The sequence below is a fragment of the Muntiacus reevesi genome, chromosome 22 (genome assembly GCF_963930625.1).
Source record: "Muntiacus reevesi chromosome 22, mMunRee1.1, whole genome shotgun sequence".
Classification (NCBI taxonomy): Eukaryota; Metazoa; Chordata; class Mammalia; order Artiodactyla; family Cervidae; genus Muntiacus; species Muntiacus reevesi.
The window spans coordinates 30,003,287-30,016,610 of NC_089270.1; the positions used below are offsets into that span (position 1 = coordinate 30,003,287).

A 13,324-nucleotide genomic window follows, 5' to 3' on the forward strand; every position below is an offset into this window, starting at 1 on the left:
TATCGACTTTTTTTTAATATAAGGAATGCTAAGTATTCATTTTCATAGTAGGAGAAATCAGAAAAGACTCAAAGGAAGCAGGGGATAGATTTAAAAAATCTTTGCCTTTTACTTTTCCAATTCAGGCCAAATTATTTGCTTTTTAGTGTGTATTTTTTACGTGTTAGACCCACCCCAACCTGCCCTTCTATCTAACACCCACTAGCCTCATAGCCAGTGAAACCCATCAGGACAGGTAATCAATTAAAGTAATAGTTAATATAAAAATCATGGAATTTTAAATTTCCATGTGATTATGCTTTTTTTAAAAATTACTTTGAGACTTTATTTCATTCCAAACTAATACAGATGTATCGGCATTACATTTAGCTTGCAAAGTGAAGTGGTGATTTGGGGGAACTGACTTTGCATATGAGCTTCACTGGTGGCTCAGATGGTAAAGAATCTGTTTGCAGTGCAGGAGACCAGATTTGATCCCTGGGTCAGGAAGATCCCCTGGAGGAGGGCATGGCAACCCACTCCAGTAGTCTTGCCTGGAGAATCCCCATCGACAGAGGAGCCTGGTGGGTTACCGTCCACGGGGTTGCAAAGTGTTGGACATGGCTCAGCGACTAAGCGCAGCACAGCACTTTGCATTTACTGTCTGTAGAATGTCTGTAACAGGGACCTAGTATATTTGCTACTTGTGTTCTCAGAGTTTATGAAAAGTTTATGGTGTAGACAGACACTATTCTCAAAAATTTATTTCGACTAAAAAATTTGCTAATAAAATTGCTCATAATTATTGTTAGCTTTGTAGGAATATATAAGCACTGACTTTTTTTCATTTTGGCATACACCTTTAGTTATTCTTACAATTTTTTCTTTTAATTTAAGATATGTCATGGAATGTAAGGCATGCCTCTTGGCAAATACCTACCCTAAACTTTGAATGATTAGGACAACATCTTATGATTCCTTGAGGCTCTCAGTCTTGGCCTAGTGAGAGAAAACATGCATAAAAAGCTTTTATTAAATAAAAATTAAATTAGATTCTGATTGATTATCTGTAAGCAATTATTGGTCTTCTTATTCAAGGGTAAGACCATATCTACTATATCTTAACTTTGCCATGATTTTCATAACTAAGTCCTATAAATCAAGCTCAAACTTTATTTTTATACTTTCTATTTAGAGACCCATTTCTTTCATAAAAAGAATCTTTGATTATTCTACCTTCTTTTCCGTGAGCTCTGTGGTAATGATTGGGTCCACAGCAGAAGTAAAAAAAATTGTTGTGCTGGGTTTTTGTGAAGTTGAAGGAATGAAAATTCCTGCATTGGTGTGCTGAAAATTTATCATTTCTTTTTGTAAATATGGTGACACTTCTGCTGGCTGTAAGGGCGAGAAAAAAAAAGTGATTACAAGTTCAAACATAAGGTCAAAATTGAGAAGAATATAAAGCCGTAGGATTAAGATGTAAAGCAAGGATTTTATTTGAGAAGTAAGTACCTTATTAGTTTTCTAGATTAAAATCTATCCTTTAGAAAGAATATGCATATATGCCAGCAAACATGGATGCATTTTAATACCTGACTTTAAATGAGTGTATCTATGGAGAGTATCTGGCATGTGTTAGCTCCTCAATAAATATTTGATGAACTGAGTGAATTGAATCTTGAGGGGCAAAAGATTACAGGGTGAAGGAATAATAATTACTGATGGAATAATAATAACAGTTTCATTAAAATGCACAATAGTGCAAGGAGCTGTAGGTTGTCAGCTGCTGATTTCCAATAACTATCAAAGTGTGGTAGGATGGTTAAAGATGGTAAGGAAAAGATGGTAAGCAAAGATGGTAAGGAAACTTACCATCGCAGCAATTTCAGGAGCTGTACCTAGGAAGGGATCAAAGGCTGGTTGCTGCTGTCCTCCTGGCATAACCTTAAAAGTTGCAAAGTTTTAAATGGTATAAATTAATAATCCATAAAACATTTATCTTGCACCTAAGGTGGTTATACCCTTCCCAACTTCTTCAATTAGTTTCTTAAAAACAAAAATCATAATTTGGTTTTGAGAAAGAGAAAAGCAACTCCTGACACTGAGAAACTGGCTCTGCAGCAGTGTTCACAGGAGCTGGCTGACATTATCTGCTGGACGCTGGTGTTCCCTGTTGTACATTAACAATCCTACAGAACACCAATATCAGCAAGGTCACCTCTGAACATGATGAAATGCAATGAAAAAAACAGCACTGGGTAGCCTTGCCCACAGCAAGGTCCCTGTGCAAGGCATGAAAATATCAGGCATCCTTAGGTCCTGGATAATCTGAAGAATATCTGTTTCTTTACCCATCATGGTCTTTGCCTCACTCCATCCTTCTTACCTTTTAGGTAAGAGTCGTTAAGTTACCCAGTCATAGAACTACCCCCAGTTCTTGAGATTCTTTACCGTCTGGGCCACCAGGGAAGCCCAGTTCTTGAGAACTCCCAATCAAAAGAAATGTCACTACTTGAGCTCTTCCCCAAATCGCCTGACACAAGCCTAGACCCTGTGAGGAGTCATTCCAATCCTTCCTGTTAAGACATTCCACAGTTCCTCATGGTGTGTGTCCTCCCCTGTTGCAATAAGTGGATAAATCCAATTTTGTCCAACTAGAAGTGTGTTCCTGGTGGGTTTTTGACTAAAGGTCACTGATAGATTTAATAGTTTATTTAGCAAGTAGTTTCAAAAGTTAGTTTTTCTTTTTTTAAATGAGAAATACATTTACTTACAGGTTCTACTTGTTGTGGAATATATCCAAATTCAGTATAAAATGGCATCTGTTAGAATTTAAAAAAATGTGTTAGATCACTCATGGTTTTTGTCATAATGCAGTGATAAATTATTAAAATGTATGTATATTATATTGTACTAATACTTTTTTGAAAATTTATATGTTCTAGGTGGTAAAAATTATTGTTAAATTACCAAGCATCCTTTTAACAGCATATGATTTCTAGGTTAAAACTCTCCCTTTCTCTTTAAATTAGTATGACTTAATTGGAAGTACTACTACCAGCCATTTGAAGCATAATTTTCAGTTTTCTGTAATTGATTTGATAAGTTTTAAGTGATGATAAATTAAAATCTAATTTGCACTCTAAAAGTAATCATTATATATGAGCCATCTAAATTTATATTAAAATTTTACTATTTTATTGAAGGTCCACAAAACTCAATATTACATTACCAAATTGTATCTCATTGCTTTCCACGTGACTCAGTGGTAAAGAATCTGCCTGCTAATGCAGGAAACCATGGGTTCAATCTCTGGGTTGGGAAGATCCCTTGGAGAAGGAAATGGCAACCCACTCCAGTATTCTTGCCTGGGAAATCCCATGGACAGAGGAGCCTGGCATGTTACAGTCAATGGGGTTGCAAAAGAGTTGGACATGACTTAGTCATTAAACAAAAACAGCAACAAGTCTTTCAAAATTCAATCTTGGAGTATATTTCCAAATTAGTGTTATGTTAAAAGAAAGCCGTATATCCTTTTATGACCATCAGTTCAAGACACTGAGTTTTTGCACTAAGTATAAAATCAGATATTCTCTTCTTTGAAAGTTTACCTTTTCTTCTTTATCCTTAGATGGAACTAGTTAAATTAAAACCAAATGCTTGTAGTACCTGCTCCTCAAATAGCTGCAGTCTTGTTTGTGGAGGTGACTGTGCGACTGCTTGCTGAGGCTGTTCCCAGGGTAGGAACATGTAGACTGGGTAGTACTGAAGCATCTATTGTAAATAGAAAAGTACAGAAGAGCTTCCTTCAGATTAGTCAGGCTTTTTTTTTTTTTTAATTCTATTATCAATATTATTTTAAAGCTGATTTGTCTTTAGCAATTTTGTGAACAAAAGAACACATAAAACAGTCCTTCCCAAACTTTAGAAAAAAACTTGTATTGCACATGACACTGGAGTTTGTTTCAAGGTTGCTTGGTCAAACACACTAGGAAGTAGTGAATTCAGCTAATAGCAATCTTCTTCAAAGGGTACCTTGAACTTTATATATAAGCTTTATATATAAATTACTTTGCAAATATCTAAAAAGATAGCCTATACAGCATTTTCCATATATCAATATTTTTTGACTCTTCATTCTGCAGGATGTAGTATTAGACATTCTACCATAATGAACAAATTGTTCAGAAATGTATTGCCTTTAATAATTGTCATTTTATTGAAACAACCCATGTGCATTATAAGATATTTGGCAAATCTAGAAATAGACAAGGAAAAAAATAGGAGCCTCTGCAGTTTTACCACTCACATCATCATGCATTGGTTTCCACTTATGTCTGTGTGTCTGTATATGTGTTTATAGAAAATTATGATCATTGTACATCCATAGAGTTTTATCTCCTGTTATTTAATAAGAGCCCTTAATGGAAACAAGCAAAACAATAACTATGGTTTGAGAAGAGGTGTATATTTTGTATAGTGGTTTTTAACTCTGGCTAAGAATCAAAAACACCAATTGAACATTTTAACAGATAGTCATATTTAAGCTCTCCTCATGGGGATTGATTCATGAGGTGTGGGCAGGGTCCAGGTGTCTGTAATTTTCAAAGTTATCACCAGAGATTCTAATGCAAAGTCAGAATGGTGAGTCACTGATTTAGTGGTTAAAGGAAGGGTGAAGAATTAGATTCTAACTCAGTTATTTATTTTCATTAGAACTGGGAACTTAATCTCATAAAGACTTAGGTTTTTGATCCTAAAATGAAGTAATTCTACTTGTCAGGTATCTAATTCTCTAACTGGTATGAAACAGAATGAGATAATGTCTAGAGGTAATGTTCGTTTTATAATAAGAGTGGACGAAATTACATAATTATTGCACTAAACCCAGGTGTCTAACTTTTTACAAAATTGTCAACATTCTTCTGGTGAATAATATAATTTATCCATATTCATATTTCTTTGAATGCAGGCTATTATATTAACATTGAGAGGATTTTCTATATTACTTTAATGGTTTTACTAATTTGCAGTATTTTCTTTAAAGATTCTGCTATTTAATGGAAATCACCGCAATTTGACTAATATGGAGTTAAAATGAAAATACCCAAGAACCTGGAAATGTTTAGAACCTAACTCAAAAAAACCTCTCTCTACATCATACGATATTTCATCAGATTAATGCCTCTTTCTCGGAACCAAAATTTAGGGTTGGCCAAAGTCAGTCTATGGTATTTCTCCAGAGTTGTTATCAAATGCTAGCATTTTTGGTGGAGAGAGAACACAACCTAAAGCTTAGTGAGTTCCATAACTCCCAACACAGCCACGTCCTGGTAACTGGGGTCCTGGAGACTCCCAGTCGGCCCTTCTTTTAAAGCTGTTAACAAACTGCTGCCAGCCCAGCAGGGGTGGTACCCAGACAGTAATAGCATCGCATGGACTTCAGAGCCCTGCCGTAGGAGTCAGAGCTACAAGTATAGAAGAAAAAGTTCAATGGAGAGAGTATGCCACCCTCTCTGCACAGAAGTAGTGGCCTTCCTTTCACCTACCTGTGCTTGCTCTTGAGGCATTTTCAAGGATAACAGAGAGGGCATAACCTGCCGAAAAGGAATGATGAAAAAGTTACACTTGACTTTTTAAAATTCCAGCACTGATTTCTTTAGACCTAAGCGTATAAATGTAAAATGTATATTAGCAGACTTCTAGGATGACAAAAGGTCATCTACTGTATGTACCAGCACTAATACAAATCACCCTTTTTTTGAAGATGAAATTTCCCTAATTATCCTGTTCAAGACATGTTTTCACACTGTCAGTTCGTGACTGTGATCCTGGAAGAGCTGATTTATATGGCATTTTTCATGTCAAAAATCAGAAGTACAAGGAAGTACTTCCCAGTGATGGTAGAAACACATCAGAGAAGCAATTCTTGCTCAGGAAATGCCTGTCTTATTTCAAAGCTGATTCATATTCATTTTCACAATCCGTGTGCATTATGTTTCCTTTAGATAGAAGAGTCTGGACTTACATTCTTAGGGCCCCGTTGGGTCTGCTGTGGAGTCTGAGGCTGTGAGGGGTCCAGCTGTCCTGCCTGGCTTCCTTGGGCAAAACCAACCTGTCCTGGGACGAATATCTGATTTGGGACCAGTCCAGCAAACCGCTCGAGAGTTGATAAAGAGAATGGGGAGAGTCCTGGAATTTGATCCTGCTGCTGCTGTTGTAGAATTCCAGGGAAAGGAGGAATCCAGGAATTAAATGGGCCCTGGGAGGACACAAGAGACAGAAAGGGAGCATCTCTGTTTCATTTAGAAAAGAATTGTCAGTCCCGAGCGAGAAAGAAGCAAATGTAAAACAATTTCTGTATTTCTATTGCTGCATTATAAAAAAGGACAGCGTCTTGGCACATTAAGAGTCAGGCAAATAGCATGAACAGTGGTAAATTCCCATTGATCATGATGACAAATATGAATGAGGTGGATAGATGGTACAGAGTCTGCAGTTGCCAGACTGGTTTATATATATATATATATATGTATATATATATATATATTTTTTTATCTATTAGCTGTGTATGACTTTTCATAAAATGATTAATTTAACTATCTCATAGTTGCGAGCATTCGTGCCTGAAAATGTTCATTTGATTAGAGTTTTTACTTTGGCCTTCAAATAAATGGAAATTAAATCATATGTGAAAAATTAGTAACTTTAAAAGTTAAGATTTCAGAAATAGAATCAGAAAACGCTTTGTTCCCCTACCAAGTGCCACAAGAAAAGAGCAGTAGGAAATATTTTTGAAACAATTATTGGGGTAGGGATACCTGAAGCTGTAGTGGTTGAAGCTGAGCATTATTAAGATTCAGAAGCAACTAGGAAAGGAAAGATAATATGAAAACAAGATTACTACACATGCTAAAATTATTAAGAATAAAATTTACTACAAACACTGTTCACTCAAATACTGTACAGCTCAGTTTCCTGTTAGAGGTGAGATGTTTTCTCACTAAGCTTGAACTAAATTATGGTGATTAGAGGGTAGGATTTAACTACCTCTCTCCTGTGTGTGAGACTGCACAGCTTTAGCCCATTCCAGTGGTTTAGTCAGTCATTTTATGCTCTTAAACACCTATACCCACCCTGTTAAGTGTTATTAGAGCAAAAAGGTATACAAGAATCTGTTTCTGCCTTTAAAGAATTTGCAATCAAATAAGGGAGGCAAAGTAGTATTCTAGAAACAACCTGGTATGCAAAGCAAACATAAACATTGGGAATGCATTTGGATATAATTAGTGGGTAGAACTGCAGGATAAATCAACAAGAAGGCTTTTATCTCTTCCTGCTGTGTTTCCATAAGACAAAAAACTGGGGATATTGTTTTAAATATTTAAACTAACCTCATTGCTGTTGCTTGCAGACATAAGGCGCTGTGGAATAAGCTAAACCAACAAAAAAATAGAAACAGTAAAAGAGGGATTTGTTATGGGTTTCACATAATGATTTCAATTTTATCACAAAATCACTCACCGGGGCTGACATTGTGGCTCCCAGTATGCCGAGAAGAATTATAGTTCTCATTTTCAGATGAAATATCTAGAAAATACATTGTGAAACTTAGCTGTAAAAAGACTTGTCCATGTAAAAATCATGATAACAATAATTATCCAGTATTGTTCAATCAGAAGTGTAGTTGGGTGAATTTCACAGTATTTACTTATGTCTTAGGATTTAAAATTAAAAAGTATATCTATAAGTGTCTGTAACAGAATTGATTCTTTTTATCAGAGCAGCTGTTTTTAAAAACCAAAATTGTTTGCTTGTCCTTTTAGCTTTCTCCAAATGACTCATTTGTTAACATACAATCTAGCTGGATGAATTTATGAGCAAGAAGGACTCATTTCTTGTACCGTTCTACATCATAGGGAATGGGTCTTTAGGTCCACGGCAGAGGTCAATGAACTCGGTCTTTATTATGAAAACAATTTTATTGTCTATTTAATGTGGTAAAAGTACTACAGTAAAGATCTGACAATAGCAGTTCAGTACCAGGTAGTTTCTATGTAAAATTTTAATTAACATTAAAATACATTAAAATGAAGCAACTGAGTCAAAAATTTTCTAATTCAAAGAAAGAGGTTATAAATAAAGCTGCAATATTGATTTATAGTGTAATCTGTGGAAATATATTATCTTTTGTCCTCCAGATGCAAAAACTCTTGCTATAGTTCAAATGATTGACCTGCACAAGCATTTAGAGTGATCTTGGTATTATGTCCTGCAAAACTGAGTGATTTGTGTTTATAAAATTATGAAAGCAAAGATTTGATATCTTACCTCACTCCTTTACTTATGAAGAGAAATCTAGACTCATTCAAGGCTTGTGTCCTTTTTAATCCTTCAGATCTGCTGCTTGGAGCTTCTCCTAAATTTTAAAGTCCCATCATTAGAAAAGGAGGACCAATCATTGTTGAAAAGGACCAGTGATTCAGTGGGTTTCAGACAATGGCTTAGCTAATAACCCCCTTCCTAATCATCTAGGTGGTATATGGATTCCCACAGTTTTAGTAATGTCGTTAAATTATCCTTAGAAACTTTTCCCTGTGATCATTCCTGGCTTCTGCTTTGGTTATGACTAATTTTTCCAGAATAATAATTTTTCTCTGCTCCTTCTTTTACTATCCTTAAAATGGACACTTTAATAGAGTGACTTTAAAAGATTTTATTCAAGGATTATTGAGTGATTAGTTTTATTTCAAGGATAAAATACAAAATTTTTAAACAAAGAGGTAGGTCTAAAAGAAAAATAATTCAAAACCTGTTTAGGAGAGGTAAAGATTCTTTGATTATTAAATTCTGGACTGGGTAAAAATGAGTTATTTAGGTTCAACCTTGAAAACACCAGTGTATCTCCTTTTATCTAATAATAAAATCCTTAAAAAGATTGCTAAATTTCTGTGAATCTATGACGTATGTTTTTTTGGATATAAGCTGCTTGGGATTACATAATTTAATAAATGTGAAGCATGATTGCCTACATTTCAGAAACGATGGAGAGTGAATGTTTTGTGTTTTAAAAAATTCCTTGTTGCTTAATATGATTTTAGTATTCAAAATACAACTAAGTATTACTTTCTGTACTCATTGTTATTTATATTTTCTTCATAAAGCAAATGTTCTGTTTGTCTTATTTTCCTTTGTTGTTAATATTGACCCTGCTCTAATGAATAGTTAAGATCACAAATGTGATAATATATTAACAGTGAATTTCCATTGTGCAAGAGTTCTTTAACTAATTTAACCTTGAATTACTAATGGAAGCCTTACCAGGCAGAAAACAAATTTATTACTTTTCAATGAATTTGGCTTTCTTAGTAGAAAGAGACACTTAGAACTTGAATGACTCATTAACACTAAAATGATCATGCCATTTGCTATCTAGCCAAAAAAAACTATAGGGACAAAAAATAAATAAATAAAGACAACAAGACCCCTCTTCAGTAAAGCAGAGAAGCTTCTACAAGGATTGTATATCAGTTAGACAGGAACCTTTCTGAAATTTAGCAGAGTTATCTTTTTAGGTTAGTTAAATAGGTGGACAACGTCAGATGTTGATGCAGATCTTACTAGAGCCAAGTGGTTCTATAACCTAGCCAACTGTTACCTGGACCAGTAGACTGGCTGAATTGGTGAATTAGGTTGATGGCTCTAAATTGCCTGATATATTTACAATGATTTACCTTAGTTTATTCTGAATATTGTCAAATTAAATTTAGTAAACCATAAGCTCTCAGTCTCCTGAGATTTGCTATTGCATCCATTGTACAGGGTCTTAGGCAGCTAACCCCACAACTGAGCCAGAAAGTTGTCAGAGCTAAACATGGAGAAAGTTAGGATCTATATTGTGTGTGTGTGTGTGTTCAGCCATGTCCGACTCTTTGTGGCCCTGTAGACTGTAGCCCTCCAGGCGCCTCTGACCATAGAGTTTTCCAGGCAAAAATACTGGAGTGGGTTGCCATTTCCTCCTCCAGGGGATCTTCCTGACTCAGGGATAGAAGCCTCGTCTCCTTTGCCTCCTGCATTGGCATGAGGGTTCCTTACCTCTAGCGTCACCTGTACTACAGAGAAAATAGAGTCAATGTGAACACTACTGCCCTGATGATGAACAGTTTTGCCTAGCTGCATTTCTTAAATCTGAAGTTAGTTGGGAGAAGATTCTTGTTACTGTTTTATTTTTGCTTTTATTTTTCCATTACTTGAATATCCTAAAGAAAAGCAGTCAAAACTCTCCAGGTTTGCAGCAAGTTGAAGTGGGGAAAAGGTAAGGCTGTGCCCTCCTGTGTGACAGCTTTCAATTCCTGTCACCTAAGCAAAGTTGCCTCTGAGTAGGAAGGAAGGTAGCCAGGGGCTCTAGTTTAATTCTGAAAACATTGTCGTATAAATAGTGTCTATGTCTGTTTCTGTCACCCATCTGTGTTAAATTTATTAATTTTTCTATTGCATGTCAGTCACCCAGTAGGTATTCCATTGGCTTTTGTTAAATAAATGGGTTCCTTCATTCAGGGGAGAAAAAGGTGACCCAGACTCAGAGGCCTGTCAGTCTGTATGGATTAAGCTGCAGGGACATTAAGCAGAGGAAACTGAAGATGAGGAAGTCCTGGGCCAGGTAGTGTCACTGGGACTTCATTATTTTGTTTTAGTTCAATTACCAGAACACCAGACATCCCTTCATTCAAATAAAAGTACAAAAACACAAGTCATCGCCAAGTACATTTGGCTGTTGGATTACGTACCATTGAAATTGCCCGTATCTTTTCTCTCTTCCTGTAACATAAATGATGAATCAGAAACAACAGTGGCTTTTAAGTTAGTCATTCCAAAATGTTATCTCTGCTTTTGTTATTGAGCTATTGTGAAAATCAGTTAAGAAGCTGATGGGAACCATTGTGAAGTAGATTCTATGGATCAGGAGAATCAAATTTGAATTTTAGCACTGCTTATAATAAAAGTAAATTTCTTGCTTATGAATTATACTTTCCCAGGAACTTCTATTTAGACATCAAGGTAGGCAGGACAGATGTATCACTGCCACGTTTCATTGAGAAGGCTGAGCTACAGTGAGCTACAGAAGTGAGCTACAGCTTCATTGAGCTACAGAAGGTTCAGTGACTTCTTCCTTTCATTTTTCATATGACAAATACTTATTGTGCACCTTCTATAGTTTGTGTCCTTGCCAGACACTGAGAAATTAGTATTAATATAACAGAAATTATTTCTGCCTTCACATAAATTTCTCTTCCACTGTCAAAAAAGCACCATATTTGTGGCTACTTTTCAGGTCTTTTGATTCTTAACCAAGCAGCCTTTCTAAAGCATGAAACTGTCTAACCAGAGAAGAGAGAGACAGAGCACAATTCCCAAAGATAATTAGCAGATAAAAATAATAAATGATAAAAGTGAATATTTTCATATACTGCCAGACTTGAACAATAAGTTTCATCTCAGGCAGTAGGATTTTGTGATGCTAACAGTTATTTTAAGAGTAACCTGTGTAGTAAATACAGAAAATGAGCAAGCTCTTAATCAAATCTCTTCTATTGTATCGTGTTTACTTTGATATGAGACTTTACTACATACCTCCTTCTGGTTAGTAGTACACTACTGGATAGTAATGATTGCATGTCCACTGTGGCTCTGGCTTGATTATATGAGTCTAATTTTATTATAGTTAAGATTGGTAGGTATGTGCATGTGAATTGCAACTATAAAATATAATTTCTGGGAGTAGTTTTGTTAGTTTTGTTCAGGAATAGATGGTCAGAAAAATAATCCACACCTCTTCCTTTCACAAAAGGACCCATGAGTTTCAGAGTAACTGAGAAGCCAGCCCACAGTGAAGCTCTGGCTACAGAATGGCTACTGTCTGGGATTCCCTGCATTGTGGCTTGCAGATTGTGCAGTGGAAGCACAGACGTGCAATGCACCCCATGCTGGTCTGGGCAAAATCAGCATCCGCTTTCCCTGAAAATCACTGCTTTTGTCTCCTGACTTGAACCCCTTTCTTTTTCTACTGAACCCCTATAGTGTTTAATTGTGTCCTCTGCTCTCTTTCCGAATACAGAAACCTATATCTTTTTGTTCTTTTCGGACCTGTCATGAGAGTTTGGCCCGAACCTGGTTTCTGTTCTGTTTCTCCCAGAAACAAATGTGTCCATTTAAATCAAAACCTTCTAGCTCTAGTCATTTGTGAAAAAGGAAAATTTTATTTATCGTATTTTTGGCCACCCTGGGTCTTTGTTGCTGTGCGTGCATGGGCTTTCTCTAGTTGCAGCGAGCAGGGGCTCCTCTTCATGGTGGTGTGTGGGCTGCTCATTGCGGTGGCTTCTCTGTGCTGTGGAGCGCAGGTTCAAGGCCCACGGGCGTCAGTAGGAGCTGCGCACAAACTGAGTTTGCCCTGGGGCGTGTGTAATCTGCCTGGCCTGGGGACCCACCCTGTGTCCCCTGCATTGACAGGCAGATTCTTTGCCACTGGATCACCAGGGAGGTCCAAAATCTTACAGTTCTCGTAACTCGTTTTAAAATTAGTTTCTTTGGCTGATTTCTTGCTTCCTCCTTTTCAGACATTTAGTGGAGTCCATGCCGTAGTCATCCCTCTCCTCTGAGTGTTCCATCAAGGGAACCTAGCAGCCCGGGCCAGTCTGCCATAGTTCTCCACAGGATTCTGTGGCTGATCTTCTTTTCCATTATGTTACATTAAAAGTTTATCTCATCAAAATTTTGTGATATTTTATTGCTCAAAATATTAGCTACCTTGTCTTCCCTTCTCCTCTTTCCTCCTTGCCTTCTTCCATCTATTTATTCTTTTCCTTTCTTTATCTCTTATTTCATTTCTCTTTCTTTGTCCAAATAGCCAGGTTTATAAAGCCCTCAATAGTCTGACCCTTGTTTTATTCTCTCACTTCATTACTTCTCACTTGGTTCCTCATTGACCAAGCTCCAACCACACCGGTTTTCTTTCTGAATATTTAACATGTTAAATTTATGCCTGCCTTGAGGCCTTTGTATTTGTTCTCTACGGCCGGGGTGCCCTTTGATCACTGAGGGGTTGATGCCCTCTTGTCATTCCGTTTAGGAATCACCCCACAAAAGGTATCAGCTTCCTTCCTTCAGTTTAAGAATCACCCCCCAAATGGATGTTCCCAGACTTACCCAATCTAGACCAGTCACCTCTATCATATCTCTATTTAAATTGTCTGCAAAGCATGCACCGCTGTCTCATAACTGGTACATTTGCTTATTTGGTTATTTATTCTTTTCAGTGTTAATCATAAACGTTTATTTTTATTTTTTA

The 13,324-nt window shown here is 36.5% G+C and overlaps 1 protein-coding gene across 1 annotated transcript; it reads right to left on the reverse strand.

The window, feature by feature from the left end:
* Window positions 1-948: 948 nt before the first annotated feature.
* ODAM (odontogenic, ameloblast associated) lies at window positions 949-7,554 on the reverse strand. Its single transcript, XM_065914123.1, has 10 exons — window positions 7,504-7,554; window positions 7,374-7,415; window positions 6,801-6,848; window positions 6,008-6,241; window positions 5,529-5,576; window positions 3,649-3,753; window positions 2,754-2,801; window positions 1,852-1,923; window positions 1,216-1,374; window positions 949-978 (listed from the first exon to the last, which is right to left on the reverse strand). The coding sequence occupies exons 1-10, from the start codon at window positions 7,552-7,554 to the stop codon at window positions 949-951; spliced, it is 837 nt and encodes a 278-aa protein (XP_065770195.1).
* Between the last annotated feature and the right edge of the window lie 5,770 nt (window positions 7,555-13,324).